Genomic DNA, 22495 nt, shown 5'->3' with positions numbered 1-22495 from the left:
GAAATAGGGTTATTGTGACGTCATGGTATGCCAGCAGTTCATTCAATTAAAAATTCATGACCTACTCAAAATAAGTTTAGTTTTTATTTTTGAAACTCGTTAAGCTGTGTTACGTAATAATTAATGGTGGTTTAGTGTGTTAAAGCACGATGTTTCCAGAAGAAAACTCCTTTTTGGAGAAAATACGAAGCCTCCAAAGGCTGGGAGATTGGAGATCGATTTTGAATCTCAATAATGAAGGTTCCCTCGATGATTTTAAGAGGCGTAAGTTGTTATGGGCATGGCCCACTGAGGACAATTTAGCGTTTTTGTGCGCCTTTTTTTCACGTCATGAAATAACCGGAGTAATGTCAGTGGGATGCGGGTGCGGCCTTTTAGAGTGGATCATTGAAGAGTATTCTGGTGAGTTTTCCATAATTTCCACCTCAGAATAGTTTATATATATGTATATATATGTAGGACTGCAGGTAATGGGGGTTGAAGTGAATAAAGAGTGGTGGGAAAGCAAATATGCAGTAGCACCCTTCATTCCTCTTACATATTTCAACGAGGATTTTCAATGTCCCCAGAGCTTTGCCCTCATGTTTTGCTACTTCAATAACGGGCCCGCGTTCCGGAATTACATTAAACACTTCAGGTTAGTCACTTCCACCTTTTTGATTGCGTTATTTTGCCGTCGAATTTTAGAGGCTTAATGGTGGTTATAATAGGCCCCGCCCAAGGGGCGGGCCGACACACTGATCCTCAACCATTTAATCCCGATTTCGGCCAATCACACTGGCGATTAGAGGCGTCCCAGGAGATTAGACAGACCAAAGATTTTATCGTTATCTACTTAAGAAGATGCTAACGCAAACAGAAACAAAAATAGATTATTTATTAAATTTATAATAAAAAAATACGATATATAAAAAAGTCTAGTGTTTTCGGGGAATTAAGCGGAACTTGAGCGGCTGTTCGGGCACATAGGTGGGCGTGATTTTGTAGCTTAAGGGTCCGTAATGGTACTCCACTTGGTACTTGCGGAAGATCTGCAATAGATCTAATATTAGCTCTCAAAGAGCAGTGTGTCTTACCACTTACCTTGGCAAGCATGATATTGAGCTCCGCCTCTGCAAATCTCCTCCCTATACAAGATCTCCTTCCATAGCCAAAGGGTAACGAAACAAAGGGGTGAATTTTTTGTTTGTTATGTGCAGGACATCCCTCTATCTCCTTTTTCAACCATCGCTCCGGGATAAATTTCTCTGGTTCATAAAAATACTCCTGAATGTTGCTCACCACCAAATGCGGGAAAATCACGTGGGTCTAATATTAAGGCAATGATTTTTAGGTACCAATGAGTATTTTCGAATAATTTCTTACCCCTTTGGGAACCTGGTACCCAGCCAAGACCGTGTCAGACTGCAGGCTTCGGCCGTTTCCGATAATCACCGGATACAGTCTCAATGTCTCTTTAATGCAGGCTTTTAAATAGGGCATTTTGTCCTGAGCTTCTGCACTGACAGAGGTGGAGGCAGTAGGAAGGGCCCGATTTAGTTCCTTGAAGAGAATTTCTTGCTTTTCGGGGTTCTGACTTAGCTGGTAGAGGGTGGAGGCCAGAGCTATGGAAGTCTAAAAGTGGATGAGAGACAGTGATTTTATTAAGTAAAACAATTTATTGATTCGATGATACCGAAATGCTGATATTCTAAATTTGATTTGAGCAATACCGAGGGCATACTACCGGGCAATAGGACTCATAAAAATCAAGACATTTTTAATTATATTGAGGTTCAAAATAATTTAAGTTAGAAACCAATTACACCACTGAGTTTTTAGCATTTTATGCCCATAAATTTCATGAATAATTGCTGAAACGTTGAATTAGATTAGATCAACATCAGGAACGTTCTAACATGCGGTTATATTCGTTTTAAAAAAAGTGTTCAACTTTTGACAAAATAGAGGCGTGTTGAACGCGAGTGTTCCAAACTAACCCCCCACCCCGAAACTCACTGTATCAACCCCCACCAACATCAAATCCAGCGCTAAAACGGCGGCCAACTTTGGATTGTCACTTTTCATCAATATCCTCTCGACAATCGAAATATCTTCCTCCTTCATGGTGTCGTAATTTTTGGCATTCATACTCTCCACCGTTTGTGTAATGTACTTCAGGCATAATCTACAAAGAATCATCCATCAGCCGAAAACAGTCAATGGCGCATTGCCATAATGAGTCTGTGCGCCGTCTACTGAGTTATATAAGCGCGTCACTAGTTCAATGTCAATGCCGGCTTTCGCCTGCGAATTCACTGACCCACTTGCGCTTGCGTCAATGAGTTATTAAACTTGCAAACACTTACATTCTAAAGTCTTCCAAAGCCCCAATGTAGTCCCTGAAGGATTTGTTTTTATATAACCGCCACACTGGAAATTTTAGTTCCACTTCCGCGACCTTCCAGAAGAATGTATTGATGGAGTCGATTATTTTCTGAGACTCCGAGTCTTTGGTCAATGAGGGCTCGAGGCAGCCCAAGCGGGTGTTTAGGGATACCCTCGTAACCGCTGTGAAAAGCCTCGATTAGACGTCATTTTACATTACGATATGAAACTTACACTCTAAGGCCCATTTGTAAATCTCAGAAAGGAAGTTTTCAGGGAGCTCTCTGTTGCTGTCGATTGAAGCCTCCATGCTAAAACAGTGATGGATAATAGTTAGGAGGGAAATTTTACTTTTGTCCTGTGTTCAAGTGATAATTACTGTCCAATGCAATATTCGTCTTTGAAGGATATATTGACTGTTTCAATAGGTCAGATGAGAAAGTAAGGAGACGTGAAATTAGCGTTATTTTTGCGTAAGCGCGCGTTTGCTTCTTGTAATGATATGATGAGATTGTTTATCATTTACGTTGAAGATGTAATAAGTTGTAAATTGGCTCTTTAAATTGCGAAAAAGGCGTGGAATTTGGGTTCTTAAGCGCAGATTTTTGGTTTACTGTTTTGATGCTAATTTCCTGAGTATACGAAAAGTGTTTCTCCAGCAGTGTGTAGACAAAGTAAACAATTTTACAAAATCAACGAAAATGGCGGCTTGAAGCATATGGTCGTAATGAGTAATCGCCAGAGGTGAAAAATCAAAAGGGAGAGTTAAAGACAGTGAAAAGAAAAGTGAGCAGGACTGCGTTTTCAAATTAAAATGAAAATTATGATTGAAACTACGCAGAGAGGCTGAATTGGTTTTGATTGTCTAGGGGGTGAAAAAAGCCTTGATCAGTGATTGGAAAAAGAATGAACTTTTCTTCATCATTTGCGAATCATTTTCTAAATTGCAAAAACGAAGTTATTACGCATTGCCCACGTTAATTAAATTGTTTTCATGTTCTTTAATCGCATGGTGAATGGTCATACATTTTCAGGAATGAAAATACTCGATCGTTCAAAGAGAAAAAAATTAATATGCTACATTGTCTACATAATTCTAAATAATCTTAAACTAAGTAGACTTTGGTTGAACCATCCAAGAAAATTTAAATAAGCAATACATGGTGATTTTGACATAGTTTACACACATGTAGACAATATGAACAATTTAAGTCTTAAATATTTTTTCCATTATAAATTATCTGTACTCGAGTATCACATAACTTTTGTGATTCCTATGACATGTAAGACTTTGTAGACAAAGGAGACAATGTAAACAATCTCTAATACTAGCAGTTTTAACAAAATCAGGTACCAATTGCTAATATTGACTACAGGGACAGATAAAAAGCGGATATAACAATTTTTACTCACATATCGATATTGCATTGCCCCTGTAAGTGCCATTTGGGGGCTTCGGTTTTAGGTTTTTGAAAGCTGTGCGTTTATTAGGATTTTAGCGCGTTTAATGTTACCTTATTAGAGCAACCATTTTTTTGTGTGTTTGTGTGCTTTTTTGTCTGTTTAAGCTCCAAAAATTTCGAAATTGGATCTAAAAAACGGGGAAATTTTCTAGATAAAACTTAAAACTAGCGCACCATTTTTTTTAAGATGTGACAAAGTAACTGACAAGTGTGTCTAGTGATGTTTTGAAATTCGAACAGTACTCTGAGCGTACGGGTGTCGATAACGTAAACAGTGTAAAAAATTGGATAATACTGCCCAAAAAAAGGGAAACTATTTTCCTAATAGTGGCGCTGAAAAGTGCCCAAGAATCGCGAAAAAGGTACTGAAATATGGGACCTAACTACTCCTCACTTAAACATGCAGATAACTTAAAGCATTTCTGTTAAGGATATTCCATATATTAAAACAAGTAATTACTGAGCCGAATCCAATACAACTATTAGGTGCGGCCAAGTAGAGAGAACCTTAACCTGATTATTTTTCTATTTCCACTAGCCAGTTACACTCTAAAGCTCGGATTGTACTGTAATAAATAATGAAAATTGATTTCACAACTAAACACACATGGTCTCAAATACATATTTTGCAAGAAATAAATTTCAGTGTGGCAAGAACTGAATAATTTTCCTCGGGCACCAGCTAATGCCGAGATGCATTTTTTGCATTTTGTAGTCGGTTTATTGCACGTTACTTCTATCTTGGGAGACGTGAAATACCATATATTCACGGTTTTCCTTTGGATTTTTAAGCATTGCCCAACGTTAAAAAATAGAAAAGTACGGCAAGCCATTAAACTTAATTAGCATGTTACCCGCGATCGGGCTTGCGCAAGAAATAATATTGCTCGACCCATTTGAGCTGCTCTCAGAGCTCGTTGAATTTACAAGTAGTGCGCACGCTTAAATTATTGGGAAATTAAACGCTCAGAGAGTACTTTCGACCGCGGATTAATCCCGCGTTCAGCTTCTTGGTTCGGTAAACTTGTCAAGGTCTTCTTTCTTTTTATTTGGACCTTCTGAGCGCGCTCCAATGTAGGTCAGTATTAAGCCGAAATCTGTGCCATATTGCCCCGAATGCTCTGCCTAAACCCCTTAAAGATTTTTTTAAATAGCCAAAGCAGTACTATGGTACATTGAACGTATTAGTGTCGATTTATACAAATAAGAGACTTACTGCGTGAGGAAGTCGTTGGCAATTGCATTAAGGGGCTCCACATACTTGCGGGCGGTGGAGGGCTGTAGGAGTATCTGCTGCACCTGCCTGCGGAAGTTCTCCCACTTGCTGCCATGCACTCCAATTACCCCCTCGTTGCCCTGGAAGAACTCCTTCTTCAGCTTCTGCTTGTAGTAGTGCAGGGAGGGCATTGAGGGCCTGTGCGGCATCGCCTCCTCCTGCCGGAACACCTGTCTGATGTCCTCCCCGTCAAAAACAAAGAGAAGGTCTGGATGCCCTTTAAACGAGCGCGGGCGATGAGGAAAGGTGTTTATGGAGGGATTTATTCACCTACCAATGAGTCCCCCTACTTTAACGATCCTCCCGTAGTCGTGATAAAGAGACCACATGACTTTATCCAGTTCGTGGATCTTGTATTGGCCAATTATTGGGGCGAACCTCCAAGAATTGCCCAAAATAGGCAGCCTTTTAGGGCCAGGAATAGAGCTGTAGGGTCTGGTGGCGTTCTCGCACAGCTCTTTGTGGTATAGCTCCGGCATGAATTCCACCGCAGTGGAATAGCGCCGGTTAACGTTTCGGTTTAGGCCGTCTTCATCAGGCTCGAGTGGCGGAGCGGCTGCGCTTACAGGACGGAGGGAGGTCGAGTAGTGCCGTCGCAAGAAACGCCGCAATTGTTTCGGAGCTTCTTTCGACATTCTCCTGTCAAATAAATTGAAAATAAATAAAATCGACTCAAATTTTTTTTTAAATATGTTTTTTATCGCTCACCTGTGGGGTGTTTTCAACTTAATAAAAAGAACACACAAAAACAGATCGCGTCAGAGTGTCACCCCGGAATCAAATCCGAATCAAAGCGCCCGCCGCATTTATGCACTTGTCCGCTAGAGTAGGGGGCGCCATTGTCATTTTGGCGCGATAACGAAGCCAACCCCCTACTAACTGGATCACAACAAACTCGAACAGACATCGGCGCGTCTCTCTCACGTCGCAGACGAAGCACTTTCGTTCTCGCTCTGGCCGAGATTGATCTGCTACATGTTATGAAAGAGCCAGTCAAGGTCGTCGCATTATTCTACTGGTTATTCGAAATAAGACAACAGATGCGGTCGGCTTACGTAAGTCATCTATCGATCAAATTCCCACATGAGGCCGTGGAAACAAGGTAGGATTTTGGAAATCACTATTTTGACTTAAAAAACATTATTTAGTAGCGATCTACCGAGCGCAATTGGCGCAGACGATTTGGGCCTCAAAATAGTTAAGCAATTTCGGTCTCTGCGTCTGAACTCGTTGGCCTTGGCAACAAACAATAATGGGCATTCTTTCGGTGATCGCTATTGATATCTTCGCGTTATGAAACGCGGATTATTAGAAACATTTTCGGGTCGCAAGTAGAACGCGCGGGGCTCGCCCAAATTCACGCTGAGCTTTTGCCCTTTACAAGCCTGAGCAGAAACTACGTCTGTTGCGCCAATTAAAGAAAGGTTGCGAAGTTTTCATGACGCATGACGGGCCCAACTGCCGTGGCTAATTAAGCAGCGGAAGGCGCAATAATGTATTGTTCAGACAAACTTGCGCCACTTCCCTTTGTAGGCAATTTCGGTAATAAAAATACAACTACTTGGACAATTACAGTGCTTCATCTATTCACTCTTTTCTAATAAACATAAATCAACTACAGTGCAAATTATCTTTGTCGCTTTCATCCTTCTCCTCGCACTGACCCTCAGCACTACACTGCTGGTTTCCATTAGGATCGACGCATCTGCAAACTCCTCGACGGCACTGCACTGGATCGTAGTTCCCATTTTTCAAACAAGAGGGCTTCTCCATTGACGTCATCAACATGGCCGCCCTGACGCACTCTAAAATTGTCGTTAGTGCTATTCGATTAAAGTTCAAAATGGGCAACTTACTGCAGTCCATAGAGCTAACTAGCTCCGCTTGATTAGAGTCCGACTTTAACAGAGGTTCAGTCAGTAAATCTCCATCTTTGGAAACGCAGTATTTGCTTTAAATTCGCGCTAAATTATTTGCGTTCATATTGAAAAAGTTAATGATCACTTACTGAGTTTTACTTTCCTGACTTGGCGCATAGGTCCCATCCAAGTCGCATTGAGGGTAGTTGTACCCAATTACCAAACTGTAATGAGACTCGTTCTTCTTCTGCGCAACTTCTTTGTAAATCTCCATGAACTCAGCTTCGCATTTTCTGTAATAATTCCCCTTAACCGAATCCGTATCTTAAACCGACAATAAATCCGCTTTTGGCTGTCATTTTGTTGCGTAAACACTCACAACATGGCAACGTCTCATTGCTGATGTCCGTCAAGTTCACCAACTTCGCATCGGGAAAAGTAGGGGCGCCATCTGCCGCATCAACGCACAAACACTGATTGTTGATGCACTGTAGTCTATCAAAACTACCGTCCGCTGCGCACCTGAAGTGTTCGTGCGGACCCAGTTCGCGCCCCAAAATATCCACAGCGCCTTGATAACCGCGGGCGCAAGCGCACGTCATGTAGTCAGCAATGGAGCTATAGTCAGCATCTCCGAAAACCCTAGTGCTGTCGGAGAGAACGCAGTGACAGCTAAAAATTAATTTTTACTACCTTGAGCGCTCTAGAGCTGTCGTTAATGTACGTTTGACCAGGAATGCACTTGTAAGGGGAGTAATTGCCGTCGTCATCGCATGTGGGCCTGACTTCCATAGAGCCCAGAAATCCGTTCGCGCGCCTCTGGTCATAAATAGTCTGCTCTCCGACGCAGCCCTCGGACACTAAATGGACCCTTAAAGAAAATCAATGAAGTCGAGAAAACTTACTTTTCTGGCACTTTCCATCTGTATTCCCATCGGTAGTAAAACACGTAAGGCCCGGCCCGCATATTGAAGTATGTTTAGCATTTGATGGATCTCCAATACTGCATGGCTCACCTTCCTCTATAATAAAAACTTCGTTGATAAAGCCGGACAGCGCTAGTTAAAGCATATTAGCCTGCTCTGAATTTTTAGAATATTCTAGAAACATTTAGACTGGCTAGAACCGTTAGGGTTGGGGATAGTTACCGATATTAGCTAAACAATATTCGCAGCAGTTGCATATGTCCGGTGATAGCATATAAACTCCCGAACTAGGGATGCTGCTGTTGCATTTAGAAGGCACTGATGAGCACTCTGCGTCCTGTTGTATTGTGATTTTTTGTAATGCACATACATGTTTTTGTAACTTACGCTGCAACTGCTGGAAATGCAGCGAACGTCTTCATCCCCTAGTAATTGGTTCGTTTTAATGCACGTCACAATAAAGAAGAACCACAAGATCGTTTTTTTGGACATTTTCTAGTTTAACGGGAAGATTTTCTTTTAAGATTGATGATATAAACTGCACAGTTTTAATGAGATTAAAGCTTATCAATTGTTGAACAAGAGGGTGTAGATAAGATAAAGAAAAAAATAATACGTATACTTGAAGATATGATAGCGCATTAATCCGTTTTTCTAAGCTTTTATTTGATAACTGTAGTTTTATCATTTGACACCTTTGTAAGAAACGTAATTTATTCGCTGATGATTGATCGTGATTTTTTAATCTGTTGGAAAGCGTTAATTCGGTTTTGACTCCTGTTCTATGCCAGCACTTATTCTGGAAACGCCCAAATATTATCCTTTAATTTCACAGACTGTAATTATTTTTTCATCATAGAAATACCTTTGGAAATTCTTCACTTTTTACATTACCTACACGTGCATAAATCATTTTTAATTTTCTTCAATTTATTTATTCTAACTCATACTAGCTAGTTCTACCTAGAAAACAACGGATAAAACGATTGTTTAAATTATCTCTCTTGCTTATACATAGACTTTCTACGTCGTAGAAATTGTTTTGCACTTTTTTCGAACCGTCATTTTCAGCACCAAAAAATCGTATAAAATAGACCAAAGTTACGATGTATCTCGGAAACTAAAAAATACATTACACAATGCATTGAGTCGTTTTATAGAGGGCTTTGAGGTGATTAATTTGAGATATCTTCGAAGGATATAGTCCCACGCGTTTTCTTAAAATAGCGATTATATTCGAGCAATTATATGACCAAAGAATTGAAATCGAAACTTGCTTAATAATATCCGTTTTATTCTACAATAGCGGTTCTCTACCAAAAAAAGCGCTGATTAAGTATTTGCTTTAATGACACCTTCGAAAGATAGGGATAGTTGATGGTTTAAAAAAGAAAAAAAAACAATTAACAAAAATCACTGTAATTCATATAAAACAGTCACATCTAGCCAGCGATAAAGCACACAAACCTCACGTAAACCCTCCTCACTCCCTATCTCAACTTCATTCCGAAACAATTGCCGACTTCAAAATCCCTCTAAATTTAAACCAAATCTTCGAGCCCCGGCCTGGGCCACCCCTGCCTAGGTCTCCTCTCCCTGAACTCTCTCGGCCTCTGCGCAAAGTCTCTCCTAGGCCGCCTTGAATCCTCGAACTGCCTGAAGTCTCTGTCCGAAGTCATTAGACGAGGATTCTGCACTTCCGCTAAAAGCTGCTCTTCCAAAGGCTGCAGTAAAAGAAAGTCTTGAACCGTACCAAAGGGTTTTAAAATGAAGTTAATACTTTGTCCAACAGGTGTCCCTGCTGCTGAAGTGCTTGCTCCAGCCGGTTCAATTCCAATGTCAATTCAGGATCGTCCCTGCGCTGCACAGCTTGTTTCACTCTCTCGAAAACGTCGCAGTTGAAAGTTTGAAGTGTAGTTCGATCTGTTAAAGTTAGTGCCAATCAGTCAAGGTCATTTTCAAACGTTTCTTGCCAAACCTCTATTAGGCACATCCTCATTCAAAACCGATTTTAAGATGGGAATGACTTCCTCGACTCTCCCAATTTCAGCCAAAGCGGCCATTTTCAGGTTGCGCACAGTAGTATAATTCTGGTTGCGGGCAGAAGCTAAAATTTCCAGTGCAACATCAGGCTTGCCCTGGTTAAAAGCCAGTCCCGCCAAGAAAGTAGTCGCTCTGCGCATGGGTACATGCCCAATTTCGGACAGTTTTGACCAGAATGTGAGGGCATAGTCCAAAGATTCTGCATTGTTCTGTAGAGGATGGTCTTGAACTTAAAAAAAAACTTATTAAGGGGGAAAACTTACTAATTTGTAACAGGCAGCCAAAGCTAAAACCACAACATTCTTTGGGTACTTTTGTCCCTCCAATTGTTTTTCAGCAATTAACTCCACAACTTCCAACATGTCCTTATACTGCCCATTTTCAAATAACATATCAAGCATGATTTGGAAGCTTATTTGTTGGTCAAAGATCGATGAAAACTCCTCAGATTTAAAGCACTGAAACAGTATTTGCATGAATTAAAGACTTACATTAAAGTATGTGGTAAAAACTAACCTCTAAAGCTAAGTCAGTCTTTTTATGCAAGTAGAACATTCGCATAACTACAGGTCCAAAAATATAGTTTCCAAACCTCAGGGATTTGTTTTGTTGGTTGTATCTAAAGAGATATTATTTATAATTTTCCTGGGGTGGAAATTGTAATCACCTTTTCAACATGTTTACTGCCAACTCAATATCTTTATCATTTTCTGCAAGATGCACCATGTTCTTCAGATCTTCAGTAAAAATCATGTTTTTTGTTTCATCCTTTGAGTACTCAACCATTTTCTCCCGAAACTTGTCAGATATGTTACTCATTTGTGTTTTGACTTTCTCTCTCTGCTGCTCAAACCTATCCAACCCTAGTGCTGAACGGGAATACAGGTGCCTCACATCTGAAATAAAATTCGATTTGGGGACTCTCTTAATGAGCTTGTGGGGGTAGTTCAGGTCTTAGAGAGGGAATTAGGTAATAATAAATAAAACGTACCTTGTACATATATAGAAGCGAGTCCTATATTGTGGGCCCTTAAAAGGAGGTTGCAAGTAAGTGGTTTCCTCAAAACTGTTTTCAGGGTGTTGGCCATTTTACTCGTATATTATTTTTCCTTCAAAATTGGGAACAAAGAGGTTTTTTTATGGAGCAATGCCGTATGTGTGAGGTGACGAAAGTGAGGTTAAAGCCGGCGCGTTTAACCTTAAAATTAGTTGATTTGACAATTAAATGAACTCTGTCAGAAATATAATAAATGTCTTAACCTCACTTAATTCCCCACATTTTCATGTGTAATATTTGCGTCAGTAAATTTAAGATATTTTACATTTATGACCTCATAAATGTAGATATAATGTGTCAAAATGTTTTAAACCTTTCACCTGTCATCGATTTATTATTTTTCCTGTCGTCTTTTGCTATTGTTTATTTACAATTGAGAACGAGTGATTTATGATTGTCCTTTCCTTAAACTTTTGGGGTGTTGTTCAAAAAGGTTTTTAAGTCTTTTGAAGTATTTGAGCACATTTCAATAAAAAAACCATAAAGAAACAGTAGTGAGTGCCATAAATTCGAGGGCATCGCAAATGCCCCCTATAACCTGCAAAAAATCGGACATTTCAGAAAGTGTAAAGCCTTCCTCGTTCCCTTCAGCCACCGCTATCACTGGCTTGCTCCCTGATCTCTCATGTTCCCCTATTACTTTGAATCCCAAGGGGGAACATTTGTGCAAAACACTGGCAAGTGGAAATCTCAATTCAAATGAGTTTTTAATGGAAACAAGCATAGATTTAACTACTGAGGACTGTGACACAAATGAGGCGCCTCAGAAAATGTCACCTATGATGATGAGAAAGTTCATATTGGTTCCCTTAAAATTAGCTGTCCCTTACCTTCTTGGTAAAAGAGAACTAAAGAAAATGGGTAGTGTTAAAGATCCAATTGAGATTGATTTAACTGTAGAGTTAGATGAAGAGGCAGGCTCTAAAGTAAATAACGTAAAAGTAGATGCATCTAGTCAATGCTTAAATGAATGTACTTTATCTGAAGTATGTTTGCCACCTAAAAACCATACTAAAAGGCATGATTTGGAAGTTGATTTTTCAATTGAGGGGGAAGATTTCAAGGATGAACCAGAACTTGTATCTATTTGTGACATATCACAATTGGCTCAAGATTCCATAGACCCAGTCATCCTCAAATATCAAGGAATTGATGATGAAGAAATGGCTTTAGGGAGTACAAATGTAAAACTAAAATCAACCTCAATTGAGTCAGAACCATTAGCAAAATATGGGACTTTTGAAAGATCTCATGTTGTAGATGCTAAATTAAAAAAGAATACCTCAGAAGACACACAGAAAGAATGTAATGACATCTCAGACTTAGAAATCAAGATTGAATATCCAGAGCCTCTAGAAGAAATGCTTAAATGTACTACTGAACCTGACTCAAGCGAGCGTGACATGGAAATTCATTTATCTTTTGAGAAAAAGGAGAATAAACTGCAATCTGTGACTCCTATTTTTAGGGACACATTTGTCCAAAGTTTTCACAATGTTAATGAGATTTTAGAAGGCAAAAGGTTGTCTTCAAGGGGCCAAAACATATCTCATTCATTATTTGAACCTGAGATACTTGAAAGATCTCAAATTGAGACTGATAGCTCAGAGAAAATTTCCTCAGAAATTACACAAAAAGATTGTGAGAAGCTTGCAGACATGGAAATCAAGATTGAATACTCAGAACCTCTGACAGGGGCATGTTTGTCACCTAAAAGTGACCTAAGTGAGGATAATTTAGTAGTTGATTTGTCATTAGATAAAGAGGAGTATTTGGAGAGTGAACCTCTAGTAGGTGAAAAATCAGGATTGTCTCAAAATTCAGATATTGCAATAGTGAATACATTATTTGGAAACAATCCCTGTGATAGTGAGACACAAGAGGCCAAAAAAAATCTTTTTGGCAGTTCAAAAGCAGAACTGAACTTATTGCCTACATCAGCTAATAAAAAGAAATTTGAAGTAGTTGAAATGGGGCCTAGCTCTGACATATATACTTCAAGTAAAGAGTGCCCAGAACCAGACTTTGAAATAAAAATTGAGTACCCAGAACCTCTAAAAGATTCTCAGGTCTATGAGTCACAGTACTCCCAGATTACTGATCACAAAAATGCTAAATTTCAATGTGAAACTTGCCCCTATGAGACTGATGAATCTGTGCACTTTGAAGTGCATAAGAAAACACACAGGTACAGTTATAATTGTCCTCAGTGCTTGTACAAAACATGCAAGAAGGCCAAATTGCAACACCATATATATTGCAAGCATACACCTATGGAGGACAAACTTATCTATTGTGGAGACTGTGAGTTTACTTGCTTGACAAGAGTGGGAATGGCAGATCATAGGCGCAAGGTGAGTTTCTGTTACTTTTCTAAGGATTTATGAGTGGTGAAGCTTTGGTAGATGCACAAAAGGTTACCCAGACCTCCCAACAAATGTTTCTTGGAACGTAAGCCCAAGGTTTCTACTCACCCATGTGGAGTTTGTACACGGTCATTCCAAACTGCTAAAGGTGCACTAGACCATCAGGCTACACATATTTATAGCAAGATCGAAAGCGGAGCTTTAAAATGTTTGACATGTGACTTTGTTAGTGCAAGAACCGACATGATAAATCATTACTTTGATGTGCATAAGGTGAGGAAATTGTCAGCTAAATGCAATTTTTCTTAATGTTGTGAGTTTTTAGAAGGGAGAAAAGAAGCACCGATGTGAGAAGTGCTACTATGGCACTAATTTTAAGAGCTATTTGACCAAACATTTCAAGTCTCATGCTCATATGGAAAATGTGAGAAAGGCGCAAGTTGTTCAGGTTTAAGAAATTTACAGTAATTTCAGAGTAAATAAAGTAGGCGATCGTAAATGTTTTATTAAATTATTTCTGTCGAAAATACTCAAGCAAGAAGGTGTTTAAGATGTCATTGATTGTGTTATGCCCCCAAGACTACCTATGTTTACGTCATTACACATATTGTGTATGAGCTGATAAATATATTTGCTATTGACAGCTAAAAGTGAGGTTGGAAAGTTAGAGTATAATTTGTTAATATTTTTCCTAAAATAACAACTTAAAAAAGTTCTAAATCAGTCCTAATTTATTCACGCTATTCATTTTTGTCACAAGCACCGCAAACATTTTTTGTGCCAAATACACGAAAATTGTAAGTGAGGTTATACCGGGAGAAACATTCCTCCGGGGACCTCTATTTCGTTTCTTTAAAGCCGGAAGAGCGCCGTTTGATCTCTCGCATAAAAAGCTTTTTAATCACCTAAATAAGACTTCATTAATTTAAACTGTAAATAATTAAATCAAAAGAAGGGTCTCCTTTGTAAAAACTGCAATGAACGTGTTAGAGTTGGAGTGCGAAGTGTGCGGAGGTAACGAATTTCATAAAGAGTCTGGGCACTTTTATTGTAATGAGTGCCAAACTCAGTCTCAGAAGGTGCAGGAGCACGTCTTTGAGCGTGAAGAAGTGAACATAAAATCAACTAGAAAAATCCAAGTAAGTTATTGTTAAGTAATATTTTTTCTTGTGAATTATGAAACCTCGCACCTCTCAGGAGCAAAAAAAGGACAAATCAGATGACCTGCTCACAAGCTGGGAGTGTTACAATTACATCATTAAAGGCCTTACTGAGGAACTTCTCTCCTTAGGAGCGAAGCCTCAACTTAAAACAGTGGTAAAATTGCTTTGGATGAAATACCTGCACAAGTGTGAAGTGTTTGATGTGAATAGTAATTGTCCCCCAAAGCTTAATATCTTAGGTACTTGGTTGTTTGAAATTTAAAAATGTATGGACATTTTTATTTTAACTCACAGGCCCAAAGAAAGACGTTGACATATTGTGGAACATTAAAAAGCGAAAGCGTAAACGTGTTAGGTCTTCTTCTGAGTCAAGTTGGACTATAAAGCATGAAAGATCAACAAAGAGACGTGCATTAATTTTGAGTCAATATGACAGCTTATCTCAGTCTCAAAGCATGATTCAAGTGGGTTTAGTTGATTTTCCTTTTAGAAGTGTTTATTAAAAGTTTTTTCACTAGGAAAGTTCAGCTAACTCAACTCTAACTACTTTAAAAACTGACCATGAAGTTGCCTCATCCTCCTCAAAGGGTAGAAATCGAATTACTTATAACAAGTAAGTATTTGTTTTTAAGCAAGATGGTGTTAGGACTAAGGTTTTGCAGGTACAGCTCGCGAGAGCTTCGCAACATTATGCCCAAAGGGCATGTGGTAAAGCATAGGGAAGACCTTGAAAGAGGATTGTCTTGCCATAAAATAAAGGCCCGTAGTTTTAAGCCGAGCTTTCGTGAGGGCCCAGCCAACCTAACTTTGTTCACTATTTACATAATTTTATATATTTCCTTATTGATTTCGGGAGACTCTATTCAGTTAGGGGATCTGTTGCGCTTCATCCGCGAAGGCCACGTCAGCTTCGCCTGTTTTCGCCACTTTTTTCCTGCAGAAATCTCTGACAAATCTCTAATTCTGCCTCAGAGACACGAAAAGATGTTTTCGCACATTCGTTTCCGGCAGAGCTGCGCTTCGTTGATCAAATTTCTAGGAATTGGTTCTTATATACCTCCCCCGGATCTCAATGCTCTGTGTACGAGATACTGCATAGAGCTCAACCTTCCCTCCTCAATTAATCACTGCGCTCAAAGATTGATCTCACTAACAGCCCCCCAGATGCCTATAAAGAAAAAGGCAAAAGCTCTGCCCAATTACGAGGGCCGCGCCATGAGTTTTATAATCTTCATCCTAAAACTTTTGTTTGGGTTTGATGGAAAAACGGAAAAGAAATTCTCTGAGTATGCACAGCTACTGAATGATGGCAACAAACCCATGTTCGACGTTCTAAAGTGGCTACAGTTTATTGGATACCGCAGAACTGTTCTTCAGAAGTGTCATTTACCCACGGCCCTAAGAGATGGTAGTGAGGTAGATAGCGATCTGTTCTTGAGTTATCTAACTAACCAAAAGGTGCAATTTAAAGGCTCCAATCGAACAATTCAAAATGAGGTCAAAGACTATTTACAAGTATTCGAAAAGCTTCTGGAGGATGGCGTTGAAGGCGCTTCACCAATTTTTGAGCCTTCTCCAACGCCATTCAGACATCACACCCAAGTTTTAACCGAACAATGTGAAAAACTGTCGGCAAATAAAGAAATTCTCTTGAAAAGCTTCGAGGAAAATTCTCTGGAGTTTCTGCTCAAACCTTTGGAATATCTGAATTCTGTGGGTTGTCTTCAAGTGAAAAATAGTGGCGCCAATGATGACATAATCACTCATGAGTTTTTGCACCTATACAAAGCTGGAAGAGGCGCCTATAATGTGGGCAAAAAAGTGGCTCCAGTGAGGATTTGCAGCGACTCCCAAGGGGATAAATATATTGCAGAGTACTTGGATTCTTTAAACAAATCTTCACTTAAAACCACCAACATCAAGGTGCTTTTAGAGAATTGGAAAGAAGTCAACACGAAAGCCTTCAAGTACAATCACGCAGTTTTATATGGAGACCAGTTGAAGCCTTTGAAAGAGGAGCAAAGCTACCCTCAGCACTATCACCCATTTGAGCGCTATTGGATGAACGTGGCTTTAAACCCCAAAACGTATTACTTCTCTAAGGGAGATATGGAAGTTTTAAACAGAACTATGCCTCCTTATTTTAAGATGGTACTAGCAGAGGCATCCCGTATAGTCGAGCAGGAGAACAATTTTTTCTATGGAGAGTTTCTGGCCACCGAAATATTCCTTACTTCTTTTGAAGGTTACGATTCAGGCAAGGCTAAGGCCAAGTCTAAAGGGGTAATCGAGTTGCGGACTTTACTTAAGATTATAAGGGATCAGTGGTGAATGGATGTAAATAAATAAAGTTATAAATTTCAAACTTGCTGTTTTTTAAACCTAAAAATTTATAAGAAAATACAAATTTAATACTCTTAATGACGATCCATGCAGATATCCTCATGGTTATATTTATTTTATTTTGAAATGTCAAAACTAAAAGTGACTTAGCTTTTGTTTTGGTAAATGCCGAACTAAAATGGCTACAATGTGATGTTATAATTTCGAAAATTATCAATTTGTTTCAAGTAAAACATCCCGAATTTCATTTATAATTTCTCCCTGTTAGTTCAAGTTTCTGAGCCCTGTTAACCCTGAATTAACATCTACACGCGAAGCCCACTCTGACGTATACGACACAATGGCTGCATTTGAAGGTATTTCAACCCCAATTTTTTACTCAAAAAAAAACTTATTAACTTTCTGAACTAAATTACTCTTTCTCTGTGTTACTACGAAGAATTTGGAATCCTCTCCGAAATCTCAAAAGCCATAGATGAGCTGGAATGGACGTAAGTCTTTTCAGTACCTGTACTCCCATTTTGTAACACCCAAAAACAGACTCCCCACAGACATTCAGGCCGAGGGCATTCCTCTGGTGCTTGGAGGAGGAGATGTGCTAATGGCAGCTGAAACTGGCTCGGGAAAGACTGCAGCCTTTTGCCTGCCAATCATCCAAATTGTTTGGGAAACATTAAAGGACATAAAAAGCCGGAAAACTGGCAAAGCAACCACCATTGTTTGTAAGTTTTGTAATTTTAATCTAAAATGTTTAATTCATTGTAATACTAAATAAGCTCCTGGATGGAATATGTCAACACATGACAGAGGCAGTGCCTTAGCAGTGGCCCCTGATGGCTTAAGAGTACAGAGCAGGGAGTTTAAAGAATGGCATGGGAATAGGTGTACTCAAGGGGTCACTGGAGGTAAATGGGGATTTGAAGCAACAGTCACTGATGAAGGTCTATGCAGAGTGGGCTGGTCCACATTGGGGGCTTCATTGGATCTAGGGACTGATAAATTTGGGTGGGGATATGGGGGAACCGGCAAAAAAAGTAACAATCGGCAGTTTGACAATTATGGAGAAGCCTTTGGGAAAAATGATGTTATTACATGTCTCTTGGATTTGGATAAAGGGGAAGTCAAATTTGCAAAAAATGGGATTGATTTAGGGGTAGCATTTACAGGGGTAAGCTCCCAAGCACCACTATTTCCTGCAGTAGTTTTAAAGGTTAATATTTGTAGCATAGAAATATTGGGAATAAAATCTTAATATGGATGAATTTTAGAATGCAGAAATGGCTTTCAACTTTGGAGATAAACCCTTCAAATATGTACTACCGGATAAGTTCCTGCCACTTATTTCAGCCCCTAATGACAAGATTGCCATGAATACTAATGGGGATAACATTAATGAGGATGGTGTGGACAATTGTAGGTGAAATTTTGATTATAATTTAAATTGGAATATTATTGAAAATCTTTAGTAGCCAACAATGCACCACAGGCTATAATAATCGAGCCCAGTCGGGAGCTTGCAGAGCAAACCAGCAACCAAATAAAGCTCTTCAAAAAATACCTTGAAAACCCCTCTATAAGGGAACTCCTTGTGATTGGGGGTGTTAATGTCAAAGAGCAAATATCATTACTGCAAAATCAGGGTGTGGATCTGATAGTGGGGACTCCAGGGAGGCTTGAAGATCTCATACAAGGGGGCTATCTGTCTCTCTCCAACTGCAGGTTCTTTGTACTGGATGAGGCAGATGCGCTTCTAAAGCAGGGTTACACTGATTTAATTGAGCGTCTTCACAAGCAAATGCCCAAATTTACTACAGATGGAAAAAGACTGCAAATGATCGTCTGCAGCGCTACTTTACATGCCTTTGAGGTGAAAAAAATGGCTGAAAAGCTTATGTATTTCCCCATGTGGGTAGACCTAAAAGGAGAGGATGCAGTCCCAGAAACTGTGCACCACGTAGTGGTACAAGTAGACCCCCAAAAGGATCGCAGTTGGCAGAATCTGAAACGGCATATATCGACAGATGGTGTGCATCAGCAAGACAATGTAAGGCCCAGTAATAATAATGCTGAGACTCTGAGTGAAGCTGTTAAACTGTTGAAAGGAGAGTATGTGATTCGAGCCATTGAGGTGCATAATATGGACAGGGCCATTTTATTTTGCCGTACCAAATTAGACTGTGACAATTTGGAGAAATTTATGAAACAAATTGATAACAAGAAGTTCTCATGTGTGTGTCTGCATGGGGACCGGAAGCCCAATGAACGGAAGGCCAATTTGGAGCTGTTTAAAAGGAGCGAAGTAAGTTGGTTTTCTTCTAAACGCGCTCACTCCAAAATTCGTACGCCATTAATCACAGCTGCCATCTTGAATTATCAATTGTTTCAAGGTGAAGTACCTGATATGTACCGATGTGGCCGCCAGAGGGCTAGACATAAGCGGCCTGCCGTTCATTATTAACATCACCCTCCCGGACGAAAAATCCAATTACGTGCACCGTATTGGTCGCGTTGGTAGAGCCGAACGCATGGGATTGGCCATTAGCCTAGTCAGCACTGTCCCAGAGAAAGTGTGGTATCACGGCGAGTGGTGCAAGACCCGCGGCCGGAATTGCTGGAACACTCATTTGACGGACGATAAAGGTTGCTGTATGTGGTATAACGAACCTCAGGTAAAATGAAAATTTCTTATTTGTCTGGAATTTCGTTATTTTTTCAATGGTGACGCTCGGTTTTCACAGTACCTGGCGGACATTGAAGAACATCTAAACGTCACCATTCAGCAAATCGAACCAGATATGAAGGTGCCCCTTGACGAGTTCGACGGCAAGGTTGTATATGGTCAGAAAAGGCAACAATTAGGATCCGGTTATCACGATCATACCCCCGAGATGGCGCCGATAGTCAAAGAACTATCGAAACTCGAAAGCAAAGCCCAAATTTTGTATTTGAAGGGCCATCTTGCCAAAATGGCACGTATTGCCTAAATTTTCCATTTTCTTCTATTTAAATGAAACTTCCTTTGTTTTATTAAGTTGAAAATAATCTATTTATATAAAACTGAAATAACCGTCATATTAGTCTTTTTTTAAAGCGAAATAAACGTCATGAATGCTAACGTTGAGGATAACGCGCTGGTAGATGTCGTTGCATTTTTGGTCAGTCAAAATTAGTTTGCTTGCACTCAACTGCCAGAGGGCACGTTGCGCCGCGGTGCTAGATACCATTTTGAATCCGTCCAACGCACAGCACGACACAAGCATCGTATAAACATCAACAAAACTGGTCTCCTCCACTCCTGTCCTCTCAATCTGGAAACAAATTCCTTTGGTTAATTTTCGTGTGACACTGTTATTGATCGTTCGTACTTCTGCTACTATTGCCTGCAAGAGAAGTTTTTGCAAGCGGGAACTTCGCCGAATTGTGGTGACCTGCGGTTGCGTAATCATGGCGGTCAAGGCCTCGTTGATGTGCATTATGTTGACTAGCTGGCCTTTGCCTTCGGCTTCGGCTATTTCAGCGGCTCGTCGGCAGATATCGAGAGCACGCCTAGCGTCACCGGACACAGACGCCACTTTCCTATGTGGTAAACAAGATTATATGTCACAATAAATACACTCACTCCAACGTGAACTCCCTCACTCTCGAATACTGTAGGTTTGTGTGAATGTATTATCTTTATTTTATTGGGAACTCTGCACTCTAACATACCTCGCAACCAATTGAATGGCATCAGAGTTGAAACTGTCCGTACCTATTAATCTTTTGGTGACGATTTCCATGAGCTGCTTATGGGTGTAGGCTTGAAACGTTAGCCTTGTTAAACCCAAGCGGCTGGTTACTCGACTCATCAGCAACCTGCAATTTTTGTGTAAAATTCATCTCTAAACAAAAAAAATAAGCTTAACACCTCTCAGGTAAATCCATAGTATTAGCAATGGTAATCACAACTAATTGGTCTTTAGACTTCGAAGGCCAATCCAAGAGGTTGTAGACTACATCTTGCCGCTTTGTGCACAAAATATCCAGCTAAAAGTTCCACTCAATTGGACTATAAAACTCATGTCAATTACTTACCTCATCAATTAACATGACCACAGGTTCCAATTTCTTTTTCCTTGTAAACCTGTCTTCAAGCAGCCCCTGAGCCTGCTCCCAAGGGACTGTCTTACCAGTTAATTGCTTCCAAATCTAAAACAAATTCTCTTATACACTGTTGTACTTGGAAACTGATACTCACCTCAACATAAGCTTGCCGAGGCTCAGTTAACTTCATCCCATTGAGGCTGACATAACTAAATTTCTCAACTTTCCTGTCATTCACAAGACAATCAATCACTGAAGTCACAGTGGCAGTTTTCCCAGTACCAGGAACCCCAGAAATGTACATGCAACCTCCACAGCCATCCTCTAATTTTCCCCTTAGGAAATTATATATATCCAGGTATTCTTTTTCTCGACAAGGCAGAGAGGCAGGGATGTATGAGACATGTAGCTGTGATTGGGCCTTCATTAATGGGGTTTTGTACTTAGGGATTAAGCTAGAGCGATAATGCATTTGAGGGGTGATTGTGCCCTCTCTTAACATTTTTAGTCGCCCTCTTGAATTAGGGGTAGATAGTGGTGGTTTGCACCCCTTGGGGGTGGCTGGAACAGAGCTACTGCTGTCAGTTGAGCAGCTTCTAGACCTTAAAACTCTTGAGGAACTTTGTAAAACCCTCAAAAAAATACTTAGAAATAAACTAACCTCTTTTTTGGAGTCATCACATCTTGCTCACTCCTTTTGAGAGCCTCTACCACCTCTATCGCTTCCTCCTCAGAGTCATATAAACTAAAGTCACATTATTCTCAAAATAATGAAATGAATAATGAAAACTTACTCAAAATTATCAATGTTATGCCTACTCCTCAAAATTGATCTGCGAAATGACTCATTCAAATCCTTTCTCACCGGTTTTTTCCTGCTTTTTGGGGTCATATTTTCGTCTAACTTAATAGGGCTTTGCCTTTTTCGAGTACTCCTCTTGGGAGTTTTAACTGGAGTGGTAAGCTTCACTGACTTCAACATAGAAGTGCAAATATCTTCCATTTGGAAATCTAAATCAACTACTTCGAGCTTTAGATGTGAATTTATTTAGTTTAAACTAGTCAAACTTACGTCGAGGTTTCGGAGTCCTGAGGCTTCGTCTCACTTTGGTTGGGCTGGTCACTGAAGGCACAGTTGAAGACCTTCTTTTACGAGGACTCAAATCCATCATGGAACCCTCACGACATTGAGGCACAGGTTCTATGCGATTCAGCACCACCACCGGGAGCTTTGGGTTGTTGGATGACAATTTTAGCCTAACTATTAGAGGATTACTGTCCTCTTCCTCACAGCTCACTATGGAATAGTTAAGGACGTTGTCTTGGTCGATTGGGACGTCTATAGTCATTTCTTTATTGAGTTTTTATTGCACGTACGCAAAAAGTACTTTCTAGGGTTAAACTTAATCGGTGTGAGGGTTTATTTATGAGGAATTGAGGCAAAAACTATTAGTAAATATTCTTTAACAGAGGCATGTGAACCTGGTTGTCAAACTATTGGCGGGAAATAGAGAATTGTCAACTTGTAGTCATTAATTCAAAAAAATAA

The 22495-nt window shown here is 39.8% G+C and overlaps 8 protein-coding genes across 8 annotated transcripts; 4 read left to right on the top strand and 4 right to left on the bottom strand.

The window, feature by feature from the left end:
- Positions 1-68: 68 nt before the first annotated feature.
- Positions 69-942, top strand: LOC136410685 (uncharacterized). The gene is made up of 3 exons (XM_066392956.1): positions 69-402; positions 460-637; positions 688-942. Exons 1-3 carry the CDS (start codon positions 150-152, stop codon positions 848-850), a joined length of 594 nt encoding a protein of 197 aa, XP_066249053.1. The 5' UTR covers positions 69-149; the 3' UTR covers positions 851-942.
- Cyp49a1 (Cytochrome P450 49a1) lies at positions 908-5605 on the bottom strand. The gene is made up of 8 exons (XM_066392945.1): positions 5381-5605; positions 5047-5323; positions 2602-2678; positions 2349-2550; positions 1999-2167; positions 1366-1614; positions 1084-1308; positions 908-1031 (listed from the first exon to the last, which is right to left on the bottom strand). Exons 1-8 carry the CDS (start codon positions 5583-5585, stop codon positions 918-920), a joined length of 1518 nt encoding a protein of 505 aa, XP_066249042.1. The 5' UTR covers positions 5586-5605; the 3' UTR covers positions 908-917.
- A 1068-nt stretch (positions 5606-6673) lies between these two features.
- LOC136410673 (thyroglobulin-like) lies at positions 6674-8425 on the bottom strand. The gene is made up of 8 exons (XM_066392938.1): positions 8279-8425; positions 8114-8228; positions 7871-7987; positions 7690-7825; positions 7345-7637; positions 7115-7289; positions 6963-7057; positions 6674-6911 (listed from the first exon to the last, which is right to left on the bottom strand). The coding sequence occupies exons 1-8, from the start codon at positions 8381-8383 to the stop codon at positions 6718-6720; spliced, it is 1230 nt and encodes a 409-aa protein (XP_066249035.1). The 5' UTR covers positions 8384-8425; the 3' UTR covers positions 6674-6717.
- Positions 8426-9336: 911 nt separating this feature from the next.
- On the bottom strand, positions 9337-11084 carry LOC136410674 (pentatricopeptide repeat-containing protein 2, mitochondrial-like). Its single transcript, XM_066392939.1, has 7 exons — positions 10926-11084; positions 10602-10830; positions 10451-10553; positions 10198-10392; positions 9870-10143; positions 9672-9814; positions 9337-9615 (listed from the first exon to the last, which is right to left on the bottom strand). The coding sequence occupies exons 1-7, from the start codon at positions 11020-11022 to the stop codon at positions 9433-9435; spliced, it is 1224 nt and encodes a 407-aa protein (XP_066249036.1). The 5' UTR covers positions 11023-11084; the 3' UTR covers positions 9337-9432.
- Positions 11085-11369: 285 nt separating this feature from the next.
- On the top strand, positions 11370-13916 carry LOC136410664 (uncharacterized). Its single transcript, XM_066392926.1, has 3 exons — positions 11370-13345; positions 13397-13630; positions 13683-13916. The coding sequence occupies exons 1-3, from the start codon at positions 11516-11518 to the stop codon at positions 13809-13811; spliced, it is 2193 nt and encodes a 730-aa protein (XP_066249023.1). The 5' UTR covers positions 11370-11515; the 3' UTR covers positions 13812-13916.
- Positions 13917-14194: 278 nt separating this feature from the next.
- TAF1B (TATA box-binding protein-associated factor RNA polymerase I subunit B) lies at positions 14195-16864 on the top strand. The gene is made up of 5 exons (XM_066392925.1): positions 14195-14496; positions 14555-14759; positions 14815-14984; positions 15039-15133; positions 15183-16864. The coding sequence occupies exons 1-5, from the start codon at positions 14335-14337 to the stop codon at positions 16849-16851; spliced, it is 2301 nt and encodes a 766-aa protein (XP_066249022.1). The 5' UTR covers positions 14195-14334; the 3' UTR covers positions 16852-16864.
- Positions 16865-17064: 200 nt separating this feature from the next.
- On the top strand, positions 17065-19935 carry Ddx1 (ATP-dependent RNA helicase Ddx1). Its single transcript, XM_066392927.1, has 8 exons — positions 17065-17219; positions 17303-17354; positions 17404-17585; positions 17640-18073; positions 18132-18276; positions 18330-19162; positions 19251-19532; positions 19602-19935. The coding sequence occupies exons 1-8, from the start codon at positions 17204-17206 to the stop codon at positions 19845-19847; spliced, it is 2190 nt and encodes a 729-aa protein (XP_066249024.1). The 5' UTR covers positions 17065-17203; the 3' UTR covers positions 19848-19935.
- Positions 19936-19937: 2 nt separating this feature from the next.
- On the bottom strand, positions 19938-22436 carry Orc1 (origin recognition complex subunit 1). The gene is made up of 9 exons (XM_066392929.1): positions 22019-22436; positions 21741-21966; positions 21608-21691; positions 21101-21557; positions 20938-21051; positions 20771-20889; positions 20572-20718; positions 20229-20439; positions 19938-20171 (listed from the first exon to the last, which is right to left on the bottom strand). Exons 1-9 carry the CDS (start codon positions 22293-22295, stop codon positions 19938-19940), a joined length of 1869 nt encoding a protein of 622 aa, XP_066249026.1. The 5' UTR covers positions 22296-22436.
- Between the last annotated feature and the right edge of the window lie 59 nt (positions 22437-22495).

This window comes from Euwallacea similis, chromosome 9, assembly GCF_039881205.1.
Source record: "Euwallacea similis isolate ESF13 chromosome 9, ESF131.1, whole genome shotgun sequence".
In the NCBI taxonomy this organism is placed as follows: Eukaryota; Metazoa; Arthropoda; class Insecta; order Coleoptera; family Curculionidae; genus Euwallacea; species Euwallacea similis.
The sequence above is the reverse complement of the archived record's forward strand: the minus strand, read 5'-3'. Positions and strand labels throughout refer to the sequence as shown.

Bases quoted from the DNA above. Each gene is read 5' to 3' on its own strand.
- LOC136410685 (XM_066392956.1), top strand. From the start codon at position 150: ATGTTTCCAGAAGAAAACTCCTTTTTGGAGAAAATACGAAGCCTCCAA. The intron at 403-459 runs GTGAGTTTTCCA...ATATATATGTAG, and splicing joins GATCATTGAAGAGTATTCTG to GACTGCAGGTAATGGGGGTT. The intron at 638-687 runs GTTAGTCACTTC...GTCGAATTTTAG, and splicing joins AATTACATTAAACACTTCAG to AGGCTTAATGGTGGTTATAA.
- Cyp49a1 (XM_066392945.1), bottom strand. From the start codon at position 5,585: ATGCCGGAGCTATACCACAAAGAGCTGTGCGAGAACGCCACCAGACCC. The intron at 2,168-2,348 runs GTAAGTGTTTGC...GATTCTTTGTAG, and splicing joins GCTTTGGAAGACTTTAGAAT to ATTATGCCTGAAGTACATTA. The intron at 1,032-1,083 runs GTAAGTGGTAAG...GATCTATTGCAG, and splicing joins TCAATATCATGCTTGCCAAG to ATCTTCCGCAAGTACCAAGT.
- LOC136410673 (XM_066392938.1), bottom strand. From the start codon at position 8,383: ATGTCCAAAAAAACGATCTTGTGGTTCTTCTTTATTGTGACGTGCATT. The intron at 7,638-7,689 runs GTACATTAACGA...ATTAATTTTTAG, and splicing joins AAGTGCATTCCTGGTCAAAC to CTGTCACTGCGTTCTCTCCG. The intron at 7,058-7,114 runs GTAAGTGATCAT...GCGAATTTAAAG, and splicing joins AGTCAGGAAAGTAAAACTCA to CAAATACTGCGTTTCCAAAG.
- LOC136410674 (XM_066392939.1), bottom strand. From the start codon at position 11,022: ATGGCCAACACCCTGAAAACAGTTTTGAGGAAACCACTTACTTGCAAC. The intron at 10,554-10,601 runs GTGATTACAATT...ATATCTCTTTAG, and splicing joins GCAGTAAACATGTTGAAAAG to ATACAACCAACAAAACAAAT. The intron at 9,815-9,869 runs GTTTGGCAAGAA...TAACTTTAACAG, and splicing joins TGAGGATGTGCCTAATAGAG to ATCGAACTACACTTCAAACT.
- LOC136410664 (XM_066392926.1), top strand. From the start codon at position 11,516: ATGCCCCCTATAACCTGCAAAAAATCGGACATTTCAGAAAGTGTAAAG. The intron at 13,346-13,396 runs GTGAGTTTCTGT...AAGCTTTGGTAG, and splicing joins TGGCAGATCATAGGCGCAAG to ATGCACAAAAGGTTACCCAG. The intron at 13,631-13,682 runs GTGAGGAAATTG...GTGAGTTTTTAG, and splicing joins ATTACTTTGATGTGCATAAG to AAGGGAGAAAAGAAGCACCG.
- TAF1B (XM_066392925.1), top strand. From the start codon at position 14,335: ATGAACGTGTTAGAGTTGGAGTGCGAAGTGTGCGGAGGTAACGAATTT. The intron at 14,497-14,554 runs GTAAGTTATTGT...CGCACCTCTCAG, and splicing joins AATCAACTAGAAAAATCCAA to GAGCAAAAAAAGGACAAATC. The intron at 15,134-15,182 runs GTAAGTATTTGT...AAGGTTTTGCAG, and splicing joins AATCGAATTACTTATAACAA to GTACAGCTCGCGAGAGCTTC.
- Ddx1 (XM_066392927.1), top strand. The intron at 18,074-18,131 runs GTTAATATTTGT...GATGAATTTTAG, and splicing joins TTCCTGCAGTAGTTTTAAAG to AATGCAGAAATGGCTTTCAA. The intron at 18,277-18,329 runs GTAGGTGAAATT...GAAAATCTTTAG, and splicing joins TGAGGATGGTGTGGACAATT to TAGCCAACAATGCACCACAG.
- Orc1 (XM_066392929.1), bottom strand. From the start codon at position 22,295: ATGACTATAGACGTCCCAATCGACCAAGACAACGTCCTTAACTATTCC. The intron at 21,967-22,018 runs GTAAGTTTGACT...AGCTCGAAGTAG, and splicing joins CAGGACTCCGAAACCTCGAC to TTGATTTAGATTTCCAAATG. The intron at 20,890-20,937 runs GTAAGTAATTGA...TGGAACTTTTAG, and splicing joins TGGTCATGTTAATTGATGAG to CTGGATATTTTGTGCACAAA.